Genomic DNA, 23861 nt, shown 5'->3' with positions numbered 1-23861 from the left:
ATTATAAATCCCGGAAGGTGGTTCAGCCGTTCCATTCTACTCAATTCTAAGCACCTATTAAATGTTGATACATTGTAACAATGAACTATTTTAGCGAGGAAAATAAATGATGGAAAATAAACGGTACCTTTTATTGTTATGCTTAACAATAGATTTTTCAGAAAGATTTTGTAACACCTGTATAGTTAACCAGAGCTGCAGGGTTCAGGGAAAACAACCAGCTTACATTTCAAACACCAAAGTCAACAGTCATGCTCTTCATTAGCTCTTGGTACAGCCTTTATTATGACTTTTAAAAAGCTGTAGGCTGACGTTCATATGCCTAGCATAAAGACGTTTGTTACAGTTGAAGTTAGAAATTGATTCATTCTAAGATTGTCCATCTCAGAATTGGTTAATCCTAGAACAATCCAGCACATACTACAAGGTAATATTAGGAATAACAGGACAATACTTGCACTGACCTTATCAACTGTTCTTGAATCTAAAATATGAAATACAGACCTTGCCATTTGAAAAGCTGTATTTGTATAGGGTTGTATAGGGTTATATAAAGGACGTTTTCATTAGAATTTGGGATCTGAAAAATGTACCCAGAACAGTAACTCTCAATAAGCACTGTGCAAATATTCCAGCTCTGTGAACCCAAACAAGATCTGGACTCAGCGTGCTTTTAAAAGCCTCCTGATGTACGCGTAGCACTTGTACATCCATTTATGTAATTTGCTTTGGCAGGCTTTAGTTTTTAGGTAACGCTAGAAATGATTGCGCTACTGTACCAGTGCTGGATAATCTGCATTAGCAATGTTCCAATAAATCCATTCCTACCACCTTCTTGCATAATGCATTGCTTTGTTCCTGTATGCTTTTGTTACCATTTAATGTTTTTCAGTTCAAAATGTACTCCTCAAAAAAACACAGCAGGTACAGCAGATACAAGGCATTCTGTGTGTTTTATTCTCCCCGTAGCTGTAAATAGCTCTTTCAGTCACTGTGTGCACTCTTGTACCATGTTAAGTTTCCTGTCTATGAAGTTACTTTTATAATGTAAATATGTTTTTTTGTTTTTTTTTCAAAGTTATGGCAGGGCAACTTCTCGAACTCCGTAGAGTTCACGCAAACTGTTTGAAAATTTCAAAAAATATGGAATTATACATTTGTGACTGACGGGGTTACAACATGCAACGTACTAAAGACTGGACATTCATCAAAAATGACTTTTGTATACAAAAAGAAACCAAAGCATGGGATTTATTCAGTGGTATTATTTTGTTAGTGTTTGTGAAGGCTTCCTGCAGTACTACCAGAGGATGTAACCGCAATATAGTGCACTGTAATGAGAGCAGTTTCAATATGTTATAACCACAGGGTGAGCCTGATCTGCCCTTCGCTCTTTTAAAAAGCAATTACAGCAGTTTCAGGGATAGAAATAAGACTCCTCTTGCAGAGCAGTTTCACCCATTTCATGTTTTTAATATGAGCTTGATTAGCCACACTGTATCGGTAACAAGCTCAGGTGTGTCTTATTAAAATCATAGTAAAACCAGGAGTGGATCAAACTGCTATGCAATGGGAGTCTTATTTCCATGCCTAAGTTTGCACACTTTGCACATGGGGCTGCCAAGCGCTTTAGCTTAATGTGGCTCTACCCAGGTAAAGTAATGTCAGACGTGAAATATATGGCAACCGTTAAGCAGGCTTCTAAAAATGGTTATTAATTAAAGAAACCACAGAGTGCCGACATGAATGGCTGTTCTCTTGTTTTCTGCCTTTGATTCAGTTTTGTGTGTGTCTGCCTCATTAGTGTACACATCAAGCTGTGTTTTTTGTTATTACTGTCTAGTCTAGTAAGACTGTTTTTCTATAAAAGCCCCTTTCTGCCTGCCTGCCCTGTCCTCCTGTGTTGTCTGTCACCCTAGATCACTGACCCACTCACAGCTTTTAAAAGTGCTCTGGCCTCTAATGGGCTTCTGTGTTATAGACTGGACATGCATCAGCCTTTTAGCTGTCTGCCTGGTACCCTGAATCACAACAGCTCACTGTCTGCCAGACCAATGCTCTGGATCCATTTGTCTATTGCCCCGGATCCCTCATTATACCTCAGGACTGGTGTCGTATTATTTGTTTTTAAGAATTGATCCCCCTAGGTTGCAGTATTGTTTCCTGGGTCACCCTGTCTGGTAGTATATATTTGAAAGGTTGCATATATGGGGAAATAAATTGATACTGTTGTCTCCCATTCATATGCTGCCTCATACAGTGAACCTAACTTCTACAAGCCAGGACTTTACATGACCTTCTCAAGACCTCCACAAAGACCATGGAACACAAGATGATGTAGAGGAAACTTCTTTTTCTGATTACTTATTTTGAGTGACATTTTCAAGCAATTTTGCAAACCTTGAGCAACACCATCTAAACTGATTTCTGCAACTTGGTGGAAAATACAACTAGTCACTTCAGCAGCTGCCAGAGAGAAAGTTGTCTAGTACAGTGTCAAAGCTGCATTGCCCCAATCGAAAGGAATTCCGAAATCGAACGAACAAAAAATGACACGTCACGGGCCCTAATGCAGTGCTGCCCCCAGTGGCTGTGTTTGAACAGCGCAACGCGAGCGCAGCAGAGGAGCGAATTCAAAACCCACCCGGATGCGAGGGTCGTGGAACTCCACTGCAATCCCGCATCCCTAATCCAGCAAGAGCAGCATCATCCTGAACTCCCGCTACTTCTCTCCCAGACTGAACCGCACTGGAGCAGGGATGGACAGCAGAGGTCCCCTGTGATTAAACGGTGAGGGTGGTTGAAGTTAGTGGCTACTGCTGTGAAGTGCTAAATAGGCTCATCTGATTGTTGTGGTTGGCATGGGACCACGGCAGCGAGCCAGCACTCTTGGGAAATCCCTGCCAATATTATTATTTGATAAGACCGTAAATACTGTACGAAACACGGCTTGGAAATAACCCATATACGATAAAAACACTGTACCATACTGAATACTGTAGGTTGACTATCCGTTATTGTGCTTTACTGTGGTTTATACCGCTGTGAATCTACTTAATTAGTTACCTACTAAAGCTTCTATGTTGTTACCAAATTAGTATGTGTGCATTATTACCATTGACTCCAAATAAGACCCAATCAGCTAACTGCACAATGTTGACCATTTAAAAAAACAATTTGGAAGTTTCCAGTTGTCTAACAGTATCACTCCTCTCCATGTGCTGGTTATTTGAATTGGATTGTTGTATGATGTGTTATCTGTATCACTAAGATTTCTTCATTTGTATGCATGCAGACATTCAGGTGTTATTCAGTATTCACCGTGTACACCATAGAATAGGCGAGCAGGGTTGAATAGCTGTGATACCACTGGCTGTACAGGTTGTTACTGGAAACTCTGCTTGTTCTTGTAAACCCTCCTTGTGTGAGAGCTTTGCTCAGCTCTGCGATGTTGTGAACACCCATGCAGCACAGTTTACTTTACTGTACAGCACATCCTTTTTAAAACCATGCTGCTGTTTATTGTGCTACCGTATTACAATGTTTGAGCCTTTGAATACTGCACAGAATCTTACTTGCATGTATATCAGCCAGTCCTATGCTGTTATTTCCCAAAGCGATGTTAGGCGAGGAGGAAATCGGCTGCATGGCTCATACATGTGTGACTATAACCGTGGTGATATTATCAGCTTGTTCCTATACTTCTTAAGCAGATGATTTTCACTGTATTTGAGTGCCTGTAGATACCCCTATTTAAATGCACTTCGCAGGGTTGCTAATGTTTCTAGGTTCCCTACATCAGTGTTTCCTTTCAGTAAAGAGTTTTGCACATTTTGTTGTATTTTATTTATTTTTTGTTACCGTACGTTGTTTGTTTTTGTTGGATGCCAGAAAGCCCTGCATTTTTTTGGAGTTTGACCCTTCGTACTGTTGGATGTTACGGAAATCTCCTTGAGATCAGACTAGTCTCTTTATGACTGTGTTCCTGTTATTGCAATACTGCCTGGAACGAAATGTAACCGAAAACTTCGCTTTGAGTCATGTTTCTATTGAATTCACCCTTCAAGAGTAAAGCTGTCGTCCTTTCAAGCTCTGGAAAATGTCAGCTTCTAGCACTTTTTTACGGCCAACTACGATAACAGCAAAGTGTTTGGTCGCCTCCCTGTCTAAGACTGTATACTACAGAGTCGATCATGTGACACAGCACACGGGTTAGTTCATTTTCATAACATTGCCTCATTGTATCCCTGCTCTATTATCCTGTTCTATGGTTCCTAAAAACAAGAAAACCTAATTTTGCTTTGACAGTCAACCCCTTCATGACTGCCTCAAAGAGAGAGCGAGAATAGTGATAATAAGAGGAGTATATGAGGTCACCAGCATGGCAAAACAAGCATTGAAACACAGACGCAGCATTGATACAACTAATACTGCATGCCTGTTGCGCACTGATTACGTCGGTGGTCTTAATAATCTGGGGTTTCTATCAGTACAGTTTACTTCTATTGTGCTGCTGTACTTTAATGTTTACATTTGAATACTGCACAGAATCTTACCTGCATGTAAATCGGTCAGTCCTATGCTGTTATTATCACAAGCTTGTTCTTATTGACTTACAAAACTTTACCGTAGAATTTTTGCACATTTCTTTTGCAGATTTACCATCGTTTACCCTGTTGCCATGTTTATTAATATGCTTTATCTATGCTTTATCATGGTTTTGCTATGCTTTATTACACTTTGCTATGTTTTTACTATGGTAAACTTTCATAAAGGTAGTTTTTTTTTCCCCAATCTGACTGGGAGAAAATGGAGTGCAGTGCTGCATGCCAGGAAATATCTTGTGTAGTCCAGTATTCGCACTCCTATGCTTCACTGTTAAAGACAGTGTTTTCCTAACTGATACGGTAACACGATCCCCTGGTGAAGCAACAACCCCTGAAATAATAAGCTGTGAGTAGCGCTCGGGAGATCCCCTGGTGTTTAATAATGATACCCAGCACTGGCATGTCCAGGAAGAACAGCAGATGAGAAACAGATGGATCTGTCTGAAAACATCAGGATTATTATGCAATACTGGTCCTGGGAGCTCTCAGCGAGATACCAAGAGATCACTGAACAAACATCCCACCCTGTCTGTCTTCTTCAGCAGCAAATGCAGTATTACTGCACTGGTTGTTTTTGAACTTGTTTTTGAACTTGTTTTTGAACTTGTTTTTGAGTCTTAGCAATGGGTCTATATGGGTGTAAAATGGGCAATAAATGCCCCATGATGGAACCCCCATTCACTTATTCATCTGCCCCGATATTTGTTGCAGGGTAGTGCGACCATCTTCAAATTCAGATAGGACATCGTTGTTATGACTGTGTTCCTTTATAAAAGTTTATTCAATTTGCACAGTAATTTGTAGTTTTCCCATGCTTTTCCCCATGGCTGTACTATGCATTTACCATGGTTTACCATGTTTTTAAATTAAAATGTTTTTTACCATACCTCTCGGTGCTTTACAGTGTTCACCTGTGCTTTACCAAGCTTTCACTGTGCTTTATTACACTTTGCTGCTGTAGGCTTTTACTGTGGTAAACTTTCATAAGAGTTACACTTGAGAGAATGTGCAACTGGCCCTTTAAGATGTGCTTGTGAACCATGCCTTATCAGCTGTTTGTCTTGGCTGGCCCGAGGCACAGTGGGTATGGGAATGCTGAGTGAGCCCAGGGCATCTGAAAGTGCAGCAGACACCTAGGACGAGACTCTGTGTGAGACGTCCTAGCAATGACTCAGGACCGAGACTCTGTGTGAGACGCGCTAGCAGTGACCCAGAACGAGACTCTGTGTGAGGCGTGTGAGACGTGCTAGCAATGACCTTGGACCGAGACTGTGAGAGGTCCTAGCAATGACCCAGGACAGAGACTGTGTGAGACGCGCTGGCAATGACCCAGGACCTAGACTCTGTGTGAGACGCGCTAGCAATGACCCAGGACCGAGACTCTGTGTGAGACGCGCTAGCAGTGACCCAGGACCGAGACTCTGTGTGAGACGCGCTAGCAGTGACCCAGGACCGAGACTCTGCGATGGGGGATTCCTGTTATTATCACCTACTGTTTTACTATTTTAACCCCGTTTTTTTTTTTTTTTTTCTTTATTGTTGTTATTACAGTCCTCCCCCTTTATAACGCTGTAGCCGGGAGCTATACGTAAGAGACAATTTGTGTTCAGCCTTACAATGACAATACAGTACAGATTTCCGTGTAATTTTTGCTGTTTGATTACATTGTGTGTGCACAGCAAGATCATGAATAGAATGTACTGTAACTGGAACTGATGCCTTATTGGCCAGGACACAAGCACTGTACAGTGGAAAGTACTTTAGTGTCCCAGGAGTATTCATCCTGGGGTAATCGTCAGAGCAAATGAATTGAGTGCAGAACTCTGCTCTGCTTTGAAATCCAGCAGGTTTTGATTAAAGCAGAAACTGTGTGTACCACAGGGAATAGTTAGGACATCTGAGTCTGACGGGCATATCTGAGTAATCCGAATGTCTGTTACAAAGTTTTATATTGGAAACGAAAACGTTCGGGTACACTAAATCCTCCTGTGCCTCAGAGAGAGGTTTGTAAGCAGTTTTTATGGAACTGGTTTAATGGGGCGCATTTCCAAAGTGTTTTACACCACAAAGTGTTAATTTGCTCCATTTAAAAATAATAATAATGAATTGAATCAATATCTATTCATGCAAATGTGCAGCCCAAAAAAGTAAAAATAAATAAATAAATAAATTCATCTGCTTGAAAACCACAGAAGCCACTTTGCGCAAGATGTAGCTAGATTGTTTGTTTTGTATAGACACCATAGGGATTCAGAAACTGCGTCCTGGTAGTCGCTATTGTAACTCCATTGTGCTGCCGCTCTTGGATATAAAGAATGAATAGGACACACCAGGAGCTGTATCTCTCCAGAGAGTCTGCAGATAGACATGAAACTGAATCACTGAGATGAGCAGCTTCCACTGAACTCTGCTTTCCTTCTCCAGCACAATGCAGTGTCACCCAGCCCAGGGAATCCCCCACTGGAGAGATGCTTCCTGGCATTGTTCTCAAAGGGACGAGCCTCGCGCTGCCTCGCTGTCCAGTTGCAGCTCAAGTAAAGACAAGGCTGCACTGTGTGAAGATCAAAGCTCGAGAGAGTGCTGAGCCGCTCTCACATTCCTCTGCTTGGGTATTTGTTGGAAAGATACCTTTATGCTGTTTCCAGTCTTTTGCATCTCCGGCGTTGCTATCACAGCTGTGGTGGTCCATGCAAATGCTCTATAGAGGATGAGGGGGTGCAGTATTGATTACTGAAGCAAAACCAGCTCTGTTAAAGAATGGCATCAAAATCAAAGCCTTGTGTAGAAACAACAATGCATTAAATAGAGTAAACGTAACAGGACATACTGTTGTGAAACTCTATTAACTAAAGGTTTTCCAAACTATACTTGTGGTTTTATCATGCTTTCTCCTACTGTTTAGTACCCTTTCCTACACGTTATACTACTTTTTATTGCACCTTATTTTTTTTTCAGTTGGAGAAATTTTTCTTGCTCTGCTCCAGACAGTTTTTCTTTATACCGCAAGCCTTGCAAAGACGGAAGTGTGCACTGAGATTGATTAATATACTGGATCTGAGAGAGTCTTGATAACCAAAGCAGCTGTGTTCTTGATTTAATGAGCTACAAATATCAGAGCAGGTTCCTGATGTAATCCTACCTGTGACTGTTCTTGTATCTTAGGTTTAAAATCATATCTAGAGTTTATATTGATTTTCTGTCTCTGACCTTAGTATCTGATCTAATCATTTTTTTTTTCTGCACTTCTGTCTTGTCACAACCTCCCTAATAAGGAGATGTTTGTGTCTCGGGTTGTATATATAAATAAATCAGGTGGCGCCTATCTTGTTTTGAAACACAATGTTGTTTTGATCCCTCTGAAATTTGCAGAATTCTGTCCTGGTTCCTCAGTGCAGTAGCTGGCTGCTGGCAGCAGCCCCATGTTAAGTCATGCACAATACTGTACATTTTTCTTGCTGACTTGTAGGAGATGTTGTGCGTCATTTGATGCAACAGCTGACTGAGGTTTGAGCCTAAGTGACGATTTTTCAAACACTTGAAGAGGTTTTCTTTTATGTTTTAGCAGAAACCAGGAGTCCTTAAGTGTCTGGCAACATCTGCTTTGGCTCCTGGATGATTTACTTCATACAGAGCAGCTGTGCTTTGAATACTGCACAAAATGTGATGGATTCCCCTTTGTTTTGCAATGTTCCTACATCTTCTGTAATGTTTTTGGTGGGACGGAGCACTACACGCCAAACCCGGGGGTGTAACTTTACGAACTGCAGTACCTTAAAAGGACAGTATAAACCCTAATGGGAATCAGTCATGTGGATGCTCTCTGCTAGTCCCTTCCTTCTATAGCTGTATGATCTTCAATGTTTAACTGTGTTTGAATCGGTAAATGTTAATTGTATGCAAAAGTGCTTCTGTTGTTATCCCAGCTAATGAAATGCAACTTGCTAGTCTTAAACCACCGAACATTAATCTGAAGGCACATGGAAAACTGCATGCATAAATTCAGTTCTGTATATATGTTTTATTTTTTTTTTATTTGGAAATGTACACTAGAAAAGGCAAGTAGAGCATGGTTGCCCAGGAGAAATGGAGTTGCATTTTTTAAATAATAACAAAAAAGAACACAGCAACTAGTAATGTCGATTGTCCTAGTACACTCTGTTGGATAGATTCACTTCTGAAAATTTGACAGCCAGGTGCAGTAAAACAGCATGCAGTCATGAAGGCTGAAGGAACGAAGACATTAAATGCACAGATCGCATGCTTTTCGGTGCTGTTTTTGTGGCGTGCCCTCAAGCCAGCTGCTAGGCAGGGTGCACAGTACTTCGTGCTTTGCAGACATAAAACATCCAGTGGCGATCTTTCAAAGAACAACAAAGCAGGTACAGTACAGGGGCACCGAAAAATATTTCAGGGAATTGATTTATACCGTGGTGCTACAGCTAGGGCTATGTCATGGGAAGTCTGTTACCTTCTGCCTGTCTGGGGTGCAGGATGCTGCATCTTCGTTAAAAATACACTTCGCTAAGTCTGTCAGTCACGTTTAACACCACACTTTCATATTTTTTAATATAGCTCAGCAACCAATCATTGAATTCTGGCTAAACTACAGTAGCACAGTCTTGCGAGTGTCACTCAGTTTTCTCCCAAGCGGGAGCTATGTATGTGTCTTGTGCCTGGTTTCCACTGCTCTCCCCAGGTATAGCAGAGCTGGCCGGTCTGAGTGAGGTGTAGCTGGAGGGTGTTTCCACTGACAGTATGAACTGTGCTGTACAGAAGTGCATCATCGAAATGCGTCTGCTAGAGTCAAACTCTTTTGAACATCTTTAACTGCGTCTCGTCCAGACCGTCCTGCTGGGTAAAGGCAGTGGAAACAAGGCATTGCCCATGGTTTCAGTTTCAAAATGCAGATTCCTCTCCACCTAGTGGACTGTATTATGCAGAATCTGTTTTCAGTTGCTGCCCACTCAAAAAAATATTCATAATGAGATGACTTTTCTAGTCAGAGCCGTTCTGTTCAAACAGCAACAGCACACCCCTAGAAAATACTAGATGGAACAGATCACTAATGTGGCTGAGATTAAAGAAACATTTATTTAGAGGAGGACATGCCTCGGTGACATACCAATACACATCACGTAATAGAAAACACACACATGTAGCAATAGAATGGATCTAATTAAAACCAGGCACAGTACATTGTGTATATTCGCTACATTACTTGAACTGTAAGTTCTTGCTTTGAACGGACATCAATCACAAGGGCTGTGGCACTGAACATTCCCACAAAAGGCAAATGAATGGGACAGTGGAGGCTCTTAGTGGTCAGCGGACCTTAGAACTTGCAGCACAAAAGATTGGTTTTGTTGTTGTTGGGTTTTTTTGTTTGTTATTAAGGCTGTAAAATTGAATAGATTTGATGTTTAAATCTTCTGTGTAAACAGTTATTTAATGTTTAAACCAGGGATGGGAATAAGACTCCCATTACATAGCAGTTTGATCCATTCCTGGTTTTACTATGAGTTTAATATGACACGTCTGAGCTTGTTCTCTATACAATGTGGCTAATGAAGCTCGTAGTAAAACATGGAATGGGTGATATTGCTGTGCAATAGAAGTCATATTTCCATCAATGTAAACTATAGTATCATGCACACTTTCACTGGAGTTTTATTTATTATTTAGAGGCATGTTTGTTAAAAATAGACTCCGTTAACCCATATGTTTTACTTCGGTATTGATTTTAATTGTATTGATTTTAGTGGTTTAGAATGTTTAGCTTTTTCAGTGTCGTGGAAAGCTATTACCCAGCATAACTAGTTATTGAGAAATGTTAGCATCATATTTACATGTTCATTTAAATTGTTAGTTCGCTGACCTAATTTAATTTAGTGTGTCCAATTATGATTTCTCCCCTGATTTTGTCCCAGTTTGGAATGCCCAATCGCTTGTCTCCTCACCGCAGCAGTTCCCCACATGGCTCAGGAGACCCGAAGGTTCAGCGGGCATCCTCTGATCCCACGACCAAGCCAGCTTCCTTTTCCACCCAGGAACTCGAGAGTTGGTGTTAGCGAGCTACCGACCTCTCGAGGACAAAGGCCAGCCCTGCAGGTGTCCACCCTGAGCGCCCTGGGGGCCTGGCCAGCAGGGTTCACTGTAGAGCAATGAGGAGAAACAGTCCCTGCCGGTTTTACCTCCCTAACCCATGGGAGCGCCTGGGCCAATGCGACACTCCCTTCAGAGTCTCCAGCGAAGACCAGCCTACTTCACACAGCCAGGACGCGAACCTGCGCTGTGTGACTCACCCTGCACACCACAGGGCTGCGCTTCTACCAGGAGAGCCACTCGGGGACCCCTCTGTGGATCATTTGGAGCAGGTTGGGGGAATGAACTTACTTTGACTCTCTCTGTCTCCGCCGTCGCAATCTGGAAGTGATATTCAAGCTAAATACCTCTTGAGAATCCCCAGCCTGTAACCACACACAATGAACCATTACGCTGGGAGCTGAATTATCTAGCATGTGCGCACGATTATTTGAATTGGTCTGAACTGTAAACTAAATAGAATCCGCTCTCTGAACTAAGTGCACTGTTGAATATTACTGAAACGTATTTAATAATGAAGCTCTCATTATAGTCAACTGATGGTAGTGAAAACTCATTTGCTGAAACTGTCTATTAAAGTTTTGAAAAGCAGTTAAATCCGAAGCTGTAGTGTGTATTAGAATGCCAGGTTGATCACTTTTTGTATTAATGTGTCCCTTTTAAAGGGCCTTTAATTGAAACGAGACAAACTAAGAAATTATTTTTTAATCAGTTCAAAACTGTTGCAGCAGTAGAGATGGAATGCGCCTGGTTTTAAAAATGGAGCGGGTCTAGACAGTCTGGCATTCCTTTCCCCTTGGGTAGGCTGTCATGCAGCATCCTCTGTACACTAAGGGAGTATGAAGCCTTTACATGTTTGCACCTAGGGAATGAGAGCCTTTGTTTTGCGCACTCAAAGTTTTTGTTTGAGCCATGGGACAGAGTGGGCAGGAAGTGATGCTTATCAGAGCGCTGCTGTATCTCCTCGGGGGCTAAACCAGGGCATTCGCTCTTGACGTTGCAGTTTGGAGCTGTGGTGTAATAGACCAGTTTCCCTGCGTGCTAGTGGGTCATGATGACAGCTGGGCCCAGGGAGAGGGGACAGTGTGAGGGAGGGGTGGCGGATGTCTCTGCTCGGCAGAGTGATGGAGTGGAAGCCTGATGCACACGCTGCCCTCCTCCTCCAACACAGAACTCTATGTACAAAACATGTACAATAAAAAAAAACACTTTCCCGTTCCAAGAAATGAATGGCAAAGGTGTACTGTAACGATATATATTTTAGGATGCGACATCTAGGAGTAAGAAAAATACTCATGTAATGTATTTCAGGCATTGGTTCTTTAAAACTGTGATTTATCTGTGCAACTCCCAGTTTACTCTTTTTAAAGAGAAATTGAATTCCACATTAATATTACCCAGGCACACATAACTTGGGAATATGTTCTTGTGTTGTGAAGTTAAAAGGATGTTTATCTCTTCTGATGCAGTTATCTGAATATTATATCAGTGCTGTCAACTCACAAGCTTTGTAGAAGGGGGGTGTCCTTGTTATGTAATAATAATAATCATTTTAAAAACAGATTCAAAACAAACAGTGGAAAATTTGTGAATATTCATGAGGGTGAAATATCAAATGATGAATAATTCAGAGGGAGGAATTAGTGAAAACAAATTGAACCTATCCGTTATGAAAAAATCGGAATAATTTCAACTATCTCTCTCTCTCATCTTGTTTGTAATTTAGATTACTTACCACACCCCCCCAGAGCGAATTTGAGTCTCTCTTGGGACACAAAGGAAAGAGTGACAGGAGTGTTTTATGCCCCTGATAAAATAATTAATTTGAATTGAATTTTCGGTCCAGTTCACTGAATATTGTGTGCCGTCATACATATTAAATCATGGACTGTGTGTGGGGAGAAAAAAATTAAATAAAATTCAACCCAGACATACTGTTAGTGCATAAAAGAACTGAACCAAACACAATACTTTATGACATCCTGAACTTTTGACATAATGGTGCCTTTGGCATGCGAGATAACTTTTCAGAACTGAAGCTGTCTGTCAGTTTGAACTCTCCTGGTCCAGAGGATTACTGCTACATCATGTGACCTGACACAGCACTGTGCCAGTCTCTCAATAGGCATGCTTACTATACACATTTGTACTGTATACTATGACCTAAATATGTCAGCTTACAGCAGTTTATTTATTTGAGCAACACTCAAGATAAAAGGCACATGGCTGGGAGAGCTCGTATTTGGTACTGGTGAATATTTGATACTTACTAACAGTCACAGGGAGGAGGGAGTGAAAACTAGTGCTGGGGAATGTAAACAAACTGTACTGTCAACAAGGCGATGGAGACTCCACAGAAAGAAACATGTAGTTGTTTTTTTCCCCCCTCTGTGAAGTGCCCTGGAATACTTGTTATGAAGGGTGCTATAGAAATGAAATGTTGTTGTTGTTGTTGTTGTTGTTGTAGTAAATGGGCACCAACGAATGATATTTGAGTATAAAACTAAACCTGATTGTGGGGTACGGCAGCTTTAAGAAACCCTTGTGCTAATGGATTCCTCTATGGCTTTGAACAAGCTTGTGTAATTAAGATGCACAGGATTATTTTTTGCATCGCAGCCAGGCAAAACGATTTGAATCATCTGCATGTACTGCAGCAGACAATCTGTTTAGAGAATGATACCAGGGTTTGCTTTTCAGTGTTATCGGCTTTTGCAAAATGAACAGGCAAGCGTGGACTTCCTGTGAGCCAGATAGCAAGGCGTTGTTTGGATGTGAGGTGTCTGTACTGTGTCTGTTGATTATTTAGAACAAAAAGCTGCACAATGTGCCCTGCAATTCCGTGTGTGTGTTCACAGCAAACTGCATCTCCTGCGAGATTGTGAGGCAGACAGGTGCAGATAGCCATGCAGCTGCAATCGCAATGCTGTAAAGTGCGTGTTTGCTTTGGAAAGGAGTTCACTTGGCAGAAGTTAGCATGGGCCCTGTGTCTTGTGTTACTATGAAGTGGGACATACCAGGAGAAGGAATGTTGTTTTGTTGATGATGGCCCAACAGAGAATCCTCCTGACATTTCCGGTTGACTTGCTGCTAACCATTGCCGCTTTCGTGGTTCGTGATTGTGCTGCTGTCTCGCTCCTGGCCCCTATCCTCGGCTTTATCCAATAGCAACCTGACTGCAAGGAAAATTTTTTTTTTTTTATGATGTTGATGTAATCATGTTCTCTGAGTTCTGTCCCAAAGAAGACAGAGCACCACCAGTACTAAGCTGCCTACACCACTCCACACTCCGTGCACAGCCCAGCCCAGCCCAGCCCAGCCCAGCAAACATGACGCCCATTGTATAGCAGTGTGAGCTGTACCAGCTACCACAGTCAGCTCCAAAAGACTTATTACCTCCCCTTCAGCACAGCCGAGCACTGGCCAGACACAAACCTCTTTAGCTTTCGGGTCAGAGGTACGGTAAACAGGAAGTTTAAACCACAGTTTCCCTGTGGTACAGTATAGATGGATATAGCTGTCCACACTGCATGTGCCAGTAACCACATAAAAGCAGCATGCAGCCCTCTTCAAAGGATTAGGTGGTTTGCAGTCCTTGAGGACAAGGTTTGATTTATTCTCCTATTTCTCACATACAGTCGGATAATTCATCTAATTTTCAAACCAATTTTATGTGTTCTTTTCCAGAAAGTGGCAGATGAAAGAACAAGCTAATCAGAGTGAAATATGTCTTTTGATGAGAGGGAAAAAAAAAAAACTTTAGAAAGTTTAACTTTAGAAAGTAATTCCATGGACATGTTAAAAGTTTTATGAAAATGTGACCAAGAGTATGCTATAGATTCTTTTTTTTTTCTTTATTTGCATTTCTCCAGGCTTGAGAAGGACAACAGATATATATATATTTTTTTAACACTAGTGTCTCTGTAGTAATCAATCACTGTTAATTGTTGCAAAGTACATTTCCAGTTTTCCTTTCTCTGACTCCAGGATTCGGACACTCTGCCACCCAGATGTTTCCTTTCCGAGGGACATTAACAACCCAGCCAAAATTAGCAGCCGTAATTCTTAACCAAAGACATATATATTTTTAAAGAAATCATTGTGTGTATATATGTACTGTGTATTCTTTTGTAAGATCCAAACTGTTGCCCGCCCCCTCCATTTAGTTACGATTTTGTACATTTTGTTAAATCCATAATAACAATCGTGAGCCTGCAGTAAGGAAGCTTGGAAGCAAACCGAGATTGTGGCTCTGTGTACAACAGCCCTCCTTAATAATATTTCCAACCAGAAAACACAGCCTGTCCCCACCTGCCCTGCTGGGAGATGTGTGGAAGCCAAAACAAGTACCTTTCAGATTTCTGTGATATAAACTTGAATTTCTTCTGATCAGGCTTCTTTTTCACTATCTAAAGGAAAGTGTTTAGTGCATAGTTCTGACCGCTTTGCCCTTGTGGAATTTTACAGTGGAGATAAGGCTCACTAATTGGTGTCATAAAATAGATTAAAGGAGTCCATGTAGGCCTCATCACAACTATGCAAAGTGTGTGTGTGTGTGTGTGTGTGTGTGTGTGTGTGTGTGGGGGGGCAGGTATTGCTATCAATGTGCAGACAAAATTTGAGAAAATGTCCCCACAAAGATAGTAACTCCTGAAAAAACGACGTTGTGGGGACTTTGTAAAACACCTTTTTAAAGAAATAAGTATGCCTTAAAAAAAAAAAAAAGGTTGTTTGTTGTCGACTTTCACGCTGTGTGGAGTTTTGTTTGACTGGAGTTAGAAATAGTAAATCAAAATATAATGAGAGTCAATGAGAAGTCTCCACCAATACAGGAATGCAAATGTGGGTGTGTGAGTGTAGGCAGGTATTACTATCAATATGCGTACAAAATGTGAGAAAATGTCCCCACAAAGATAGTAACTCCTGAAAAAACGACATTGTGGGGACGTCCCCACTTTGTAAAACACCCTTTTAAGAACCAAGTATGCCTTAAAAAAAAAGGAAAATAAAAAAATTAGTTTGTTGTCGACTTTCACCCTGTGTGGAGTTTTGTTTGACTGGAATTAGAAATAGTAAATCAAAATATAGTGAGAGTCAATGAGAAGTCTCCACAACACTTTTTAAATTTTTTTAATATAACCTTATCCTTATCCAAACAAAAAAGAAAGTTTGCTAAATTTAAGAAATGTAATATTTCACGGCCCTCGGCTTCTGCCAGACAGGTGGTTTCAGGTAGTTGTACAGTACATGCAGCAGGGTTTAAATCAAACTGACAAGAAGTGTAAACTCAAAACAGCTGTGGTTATATACCATCACGATACTGGCAGAGAATTATCCAGATACTGGACTGTCATTGTAGGAAACTGTGAGAAGTTTGGCATTTTACAGCATGGTTGGGTTGTCGTTAGTGTGGGTGTTTGTGTTGGCGTTACTGCTGGGGTTAGGGTTGGGGTTAGGGTTAGCACAATTCTAAGTATGTACTGTATAGAGTGCAGTTTCATTTCCTGAAATGCTAAACAAATGCACAAGCGCCTGAAAGCCACGTTGTAAACAATTGCCGAGTTCAAAGAGCATTTCTCATATTGAAGGGCCACCCCTTCTTGACTGATATGATACAATCTAGAAATAGACCGCCATATACAGCTGTTATTAGTATACAGAAACCTGCATTAGGTTTCCAGTTTTAACTCCAGCGCGTCTTGTTCTGAATGATATCTTCTTGAGTTTATCGCTGAGCTGGCACCAGTGTGTGTGGCGGCTTGCTGTGCAGCATTCCTGTGCTGAAGCTTCCTGTTGTTTGCAAGTCTGCGTCCAGCTTTCCCTTCCTGGATACACCTGCATACTGCACTTGTGTTCTCTTTCTTTGGCTAGAAAGCAAAAGTAAAATACCTCAGCCTTTGTAACATTGCATCTGTGTTTTCTTCAATTTCTTAATCATTTCCTGTCATTGCAGACTCTGTCAATCAGTTAGGATAGGAAGGTAAAACCAGAAAACTCCATAGTCTGCAGTGCATGGGAATGTATAAGTGTAGAAGTAGAGCACAGTATCATTCCCTGATATGCTGAACAAGCGCACTGGCCTGCCGGATGAAATCTGTTTCTTCTTCTGCTTTCCAGGCACACCTTCTGGGCGTACCGTAGGGAGAACCCCGATTCCAAAGTGGGTGACCCTCCCCCGGGCGGCAGCCCCGGGTTCAACAGCGGGGTCATGCTCCTCGACCTGGAGGCCATGCGTCGCTCTGAGCCATACAATCAGCTGCTGGAGCCCCGGAGCGTGAGCCGGCTGGCAGACAAGTACCGCTTCCAAGGGCACCTCGGCGACCAGGACTTCTTCACCATGATCGGCATGGAGCACCCCTCCCTTTTTCACGTGCTGGACTGCGCGTGGAACCGGCAGCTCTGCACCTGGTGGAAGGACCACGGGTACGGGGACGTCTTCCAGCTGTACTACCACTGCCAGGGTCCCGTCAAGATCTACCACGGGAACTGCAACACACCCATCCCCGACGACTGAGGGCTGGAGCACCACAGCCAAGGAGCGGTGATCTGGGGCAGAACAGCGGGCTGCTACAAAACTCATTGAGGGTTTAGATGAAAATAGGATAGCAGTCGCTGTAACTGCGCGTGCTGTGCTTGCTACGCTTACTTCCAGGGTCGTCTTGAGGAACTACTCTGCAGCACCCCACCTCGGCCCCAGAATCTCCCCCCAAAAACGTTGGATAAAGGGGTTAAACTGCCAGATCATCTAAATCTGCACCAAATTAGAATTAGCAGTGATTACCTCTGTAATGTATATAAACTATACACATTGATGAAGAGCAAGGACAGACAACAGATTGAGTCTTCTTACCTCTTGTAATTGTCTTTTTTTGCCCAGTGTGCCCCAGTAAGGCTTTAATGATTGAAGCTGTTTTATTAATGCTTGGTTCTGTTTTATTGTTTCAGTCTGTTCAGAATAAGTTTAATCTTTTATGAACAGTATATCGTTTAAATATAATATCTGTAACCAGTTAGGCTGATTTATTTTTTTGAATAACCGGTTTGTAGAATTCATTTAGATTTAGAAGATCAATATAATTGATCAGTATTAAATGTACTTGATTTGTAAGTGATTTGTAGATCACATGATCAATAAAGGGTCAAGTCTAAAAATCTTACACTATAATTTTTTTGGATCACAGAATACTGATGCATTCTGGTAAGTGTAGTCTTGCTGTGAAAGGTACCCGAGAGGTCAGACGTTCCAGAATGCAGATGTGAGTTGAGAAGCCTGAACTGTCTCAAACTATATATATATATATATATATATATATATATATATATATATATATATATATATAAAAATGTAGAAACAGGTTTCCTCGTGCTGAGCTTCAGTGTGCCGTGGGTGTTTAGTCTGAAACGTGTACGATAACTGGGGAGAAAAACAAAACAGAACCTGCATTGTGTTTTATTGTTTTTATTATATATATATATATATATATATATATATATATATATATATATATATATATATACAAATGACATGGTATGATTTGGAGGTGGCAGCCTTGGAAATGAGTACGACCCTGTGGCTGGCTTTAAACCAGCAGCCTGTCCCTCTTAGCTTGGGATCGCATGCCATTTGTCTTCATGTGTTCTGTTTCCCACCAGGTCAGCTTTGCTCTCTTTATGTAACCGATTTGTATCAATGCCAGACATCGTCTTCCAGAGTCAACGGGCGTCTGTACAGTGAGAAGTGCTGTTCTGCTTTGCAGGGGTTTGCCGCTGTGATTCAGCTCAGCCCTAGATGTCATCCGCTCTGAGTCGCTGGTACAGATATCTTTCAATACAAAGCCTGTGTGTGTGTGCCAGTTGTGCTTTCGTCTAAGAAAAGGAAAGTGCAGGGTGGGCTCTTTGAACTCGGTATCTTGGAATGTGTGACTGTGGTAAAGTGGCTTGCGCCCAAGGCAGACAACGGAGGGAAATAGCACAAACACAGGACTTTTAATAAACACTAAACAAACACAGGAACAAGATAACAGTTTAAACAAAAATACCCTACACACTAAACAAAACCGTACCCAAGCCTAGCTATCACGGTACCTTACTCGGTTTTCTCTGCTCCAAGCACTCGCCTACACAACCCCATAACTCTGTTCCTTTGATAGGGTGTGGCTAGAGGTAGATTGAAAATTAATCATTCAGTTTCCTTCTGGCCACATTACGCACTTTTCCAACCATACCTCAGTCACTCAATTAAACAATTAAACACAATTTCCATCACGAGACACCCACACACACACGCACCCATGTGCAGGGTCTCTGCTCTGCACACACCCTCCCACTACTTTACCACAGTGACTAACAGGAGAATGCCAACCAACCAGTTAAACCAGTCATAAGAGTTATACAGTATATTTAAATACTGTAGATTAAAGGTTTTTCCCATGCCTTCATGATACAATAAACAGGTTTGTCATGTTTAGCCAGGGCTTCCACCCTGCTTTACCATACCTATCTGTGGTTTCACTTGCATTGCATTACCAGGCTATCCCAATGATTTTACAGTCATAGTGAACCTAGGCCTAGGTACAGTAGTAGGACAACCATCAATAGAAAACTACATGTGGATGATAATCATTTCCTTCCAGTGTTCACTTGCTAATAATCCAAGCTATATTTCAGAGTCAGTGATGCCGGATTATGTGTTGGTGGTTTTGTCAAATGGATTAATGTCCACTTGGTGTTAGGTAGATCCTGATTCTAACACAGACCCCCTGAGACAACGCACAGAAAGCTACTGTGAAACCTAACCAGTCTTTGCCTGAAAACCCTGCAAGGGATTGTATTTACAGAAGTTTGCTTATTGGGGAGGGGGGTGTTTAAAACACTCAGGCTGGGATAAGTGTGTTGTCTTGATGTGATTGAAGAGAAGCAACAACATGCAATACCAATCAGAGCATTTTGCATAGCCTGTGCTTTAAAAGCCAGCACTGAATGATCTCCAAAGCGAGTTTTATTCTCAGGTGTTTCGTATTTTTTCCTCTCTTGTGCACGTAAGTAGACATTGTTATTTTCCATGCCCAGGGCAGACATCTGTGTTGCTGTGATTGAATCAGTTGCAAGAGCTGCTGGGGAGCACTGTTTAGTGAGGCTGTCTACAAGACACAGTGACTGCAGTGGTTAAGCATGCAGCTGAGTGAGGCTGTCTGCAAGACACAGTGACTGCAGTGAAGTTAAGCATGCAGCTGAGTGAGGCTGTCTGCAAGACACAGTGACTGCAGTGAAGTTAAGCATGCAGCTGAGTGAGGCTGTCTGCAAGACACAGTGACTGCAGTGAAGTTAAGCATGCAGCTTCCTTCCTTGCATGGGACTGTGCTTTGGGGTACAGCCTGCTTTGATAAAGACCAGGATTCGGCTCCATATTCTTTCACAGCACCAGATGCATGGTCTGAACATTACATGCCCTGCTTTTTCTCGGATTACCACAGCTGTAGAAATGTACCGTGTATGTCTTTTGGTTTATAGTTTTAGCCAGAGGGGGTCAGTGTAATATCCCCACCACTGCATTGCTGTCACAGTTTGCTAACAGCAGTTTATATGTCATACTCTACTCTGCTGTAATGGCCATATTCACAAGAATCTTCAGTCAACAAATGATCATCCATACTCCATATACCACTAGCATATTACACACATGCATACAAATGTAAGTACATAATATAATATGTTGATTATGAAAAACAATATTTTACAATATCTTGTAAAATATTGGACCTAAACTAATAAAGTCTAATCATATTATCGCATGGCAGTAATAATAGGGTTCATAGCTGACTGTTATGCTGCAGCAGACTTTAATGCTATTGTAACAGTGAACTGGGTTATTCTATTGTAACCCTTCATTTTCCCTCAGGGAAATGGAACAAACTGACATATAATATTTGCAGAAATAGGTTGAACAATAGCTTCCTTTAACTTTCAAACAAATCTGTAATTATACGTTATTTTTTTTTCTGTGGTCTCTCTATCCAAAGGTATCATTAGGAGAACATGTAGGTGCTGAAGGCCTGCTTTACTGGAACATTTTCAGCAGGTTGGAGAAACAAACTCTTGGAGCAATTATTTTTGCACTGCACGCAATCTGGAGGACACTGCTAACCCAAAACTGCCTGAATTAAATCTGGATAGTCTGGCTCAGTCCTGCACCAGCTTGTCTAAGGCCATATACCCAGAGACATTCGCTTGAGGGGGAGGGGGCTGCCTAACTACAGAAGTAAGGTCCAAGATTGTGCCTATCCGCATGCAAGAGAGTTCTTATCTAATGGCCAGCATTAGATGCTGATTCAAGCACTGTTAAGATAACAGAGCCCTTGAATCAAAGCCTGTAATTTAATATCTTTATTATAATGAGGTCCCTCAAATAAGAGGGTAATTGCTCTTGCAATACGACGTGTGACAGCTCTCATCTGCAGCCTGGGGGAGCAGCTTCTAATGGCCCATTGTTTTAGTGCAGCTGTGAGAATCTATTATTATTTCCAACATGAGGGTGAGTGCTGGTGTCTCGCAGCAGCTTTTAGGAGAGAAATGGGGTCAGCATGTTGGTAAAACGAGCTGAAACCCTATATTCCTCTTCTCTCTATATACTGTATATACAATGGTTCTGTTTTATAGATTTCTCATTTGACAATGCAATGTTCTCAATCTGGGTTTCTTTTAAGACGTGTGTTCCTTGGCTCTAACTCTTTTTACTTTTTTTTTTTTTTTCAAAGGAATTTGGAACAATAGCGTGAGTGACCTACAATACACGCCAGCAAGCCAAGACTGCCACGAAATCCCAAGGCAGCCCCAGAAAGGACTTTTGTATTGTATAGGCAAGAGTAATTACAGTGTAGTCAGAGACACTTCAAAGAGCTATGTGCCCTAGTTGATGAGAAGACCAAGGACCAAACAAAGCAGTAGCAATTCGTGTGTGTGAGAATACAGTACAAACTATAGTTGTTCTGTAACACATAAAGGGGTCTATTGGATAAGTAGATGAGCTGACGATGAAGCACTTACTGTATATTGCCTTTGAATATAACGTAGGAGTCAGCCTGCTTTGTTTACCTTCCTTCAGTGTTCTTTAAATAGAGAACCGAGGTGAGGATGCTGTGTCTGTGCAAATGAGTTGTTTATATGTGGGCAGGTTATGGGTTACATTGAAATAGGCATGTTATATACTGTATATATTCATAACTCATTACTGCACACCATGCACAGCTGCCAATGCATAATAGAGCTGGCTGAGTAATTGAAATAATCCAAAACAAATATTGAGTGTAATTGGCTTCAGAAGTGAACTGTTCTGTCTCTGCTTCCCTGCTGGGAATCAGCTGCTAGTTTCTGTCCTGGCCGACTCGGGCACCTCAGTACAAAACTTGGTTACGTTTTCTCTTTTTGTTCGATAATTGAAATTGTGTTAGGATTTGATTCATATTATCAGAGCTACACCAACCAATCATTCGATTATTCAGATCCAGCTCTCCACAGTGAGGGTCATTAGTGTTGATCGGGCTGATTTACCATTCCAAGTGAAGAAACAGCTGCTTGGGTTTGTGTGGATTGCTGCTCTCCACAAAGTCCAAGAAAAGCAACAGTTCTCAAGAATCAAGCAGCTGTTTCTTCACTTGTTCACTTGGAATGGTAAATTAGCCTGATCAACACCATTGCCATTGCCAGCACCTGATTTCTGTGGCGAGCTCAATTTGAATAAGCGGTTTGTGCAAAACCACTTGTTGTTATTATGTTTTACTGGCTGAACAGAAATAGAACCACACTTTGTAATTGCATGAAAATTGGACACTAGGCAGATTTTTCCGAAATGTTAGCACTGATGCCAAACTTAGCAAACGGTGCCCACTGGCTTCATTACTTGCTTCTGTCCCAAGCAAAGCAAGTTACGCCCAGAAGCATGTCAGTGCTTGTAATTGGAAGGTACAGATTGTGATGTCTGCATTTGCTTTCAAACACTGCAGGAATCTCGCTGGGCAAGAATGATTGCATGATTTATACAATCTGCAACCACTCAAATGTCAAGAATAATGACTTGGGTGCATCTGGTTAACCAGTTACACTGTAACAATTTCACATTTTAAATAAAACAAATACTTTAGTTTATTTGCAAAAGACCAAAAATATACATGTCTGGCTATAGCCTGTGAATTTCTCACTATTGCAAACTGTTGTCCAAGTAAGAGAGAAAAAGAAAACTTAAATCTAACCCTCAACCTTACCAATACGCTTGAAAATGTGGGTTTGCATATATCTATTAAAAATAGGTGAGACAGAACTGAAAGAATTCTTATTGATTCTTAAGAAGACCTTTAGGAACGGAGGGGCTAGTAAGATAGCCAATGCTTTGTGGATTCTTTCTCTACTGAGTCACATGCATTGCATAAACCAAAGATCATTTATATGCTTTAGAAAGTATGCCCAAGCTAATAATGCTGCAAAATGGGGGCATACAAACTAGAACGTGCAACTTTGTCATGCAAGTGACTGGACGGTATATGCATTGAAGAGCTAGGAACAGTCTTTCATTATTGGCAATAACACAGAGGACATGGCTGTCTTGTGGGTTAGTAATTGTTATTTTCTCAATGACTCCCCTGCAGGCTGCATGCATCCCTTTCACAATCTCATGTTACAAACTGATCTCCTGATATTGTTTCAGTGCAGTGCCAGTTACTGCTACGATAGTCAAGAATCATACGCCTGCTACTGATTCATACAATCTTATAAAACATGACGACAGGAGTCAGGTTTCCACTGCCTTTATCTGCTCAGGAAGCCTTTTTCCTCTGATTAGTCAATGTGACAATCTGAAAAGGAACTCTTTTATTTAATAGCTCATGCTCCAGGCAGCACACCATGCTTCTTACACGCGGCAGAGTCTAAACTACAGCACTTTTTGCTCCCCATTGAGCTCAAGGTAATAATTGTAAGTCGCCCTGGATAAGGGCGTCAGCTAAGAAATAAATAATAATAATTACATGGAAAAAGCTGTGCATACTTTCTTCTTAACTTCTTAGAATAATGTGGCATTCTGCACTGGAAACGATCCCAGTACTGCGGAGTGTTGAAAGCAATAAACTGACAATATGTGTCTGCAGAAGCAGCACACACCCA

At 41.5% G+C, this 23861-nt stretch overlaps 1 protein-coding gene across 1 annotated transcript in view; it reads left to right on the top strand.

Moving 5' to 3' along the window:
- The window catches only part of xxylt1 (xyloside xylosyltransferase 1), a 36740-nt gene extending 18879 nt beyond the window's left edge, over positions 1–17861 (top strand). Inside the window, exon 4 of the mRNA XM_034028504.3 lies at positions 16827–17861. Within this exon, the coding sequence (XP_033884395.1) occupies positions 16827–17223 (397 nt within the window). The 3' untranslated portion in view covers positions 17224–17861. The remainder of the gene's footprint in view (positions 1–16826) is intronic.
- The last annotated feature ends 6000 nt before the right edge of the window (positions 17862–23861 follow it).

Source organism: Acipenser ruthenus, chromosome 12, assembly GCF_902713425.1.
Source record: "Acipenser ruthenus chromosome 12, fAciRut3.2 maternal haplotype, whole genome shotgun sequence".
In the NCBI taxonomy this organism is placed as follows: domain Eukaryota; kingdom Metazoa; phylum Chordata; class Actinopteri; order Acipenseriformes; family Acipenseridae; genus Acipenser; species Acipenser ruthenus.
This window is presented reverse-complemented; position numbering and strand designations above follow the sequence as displayed.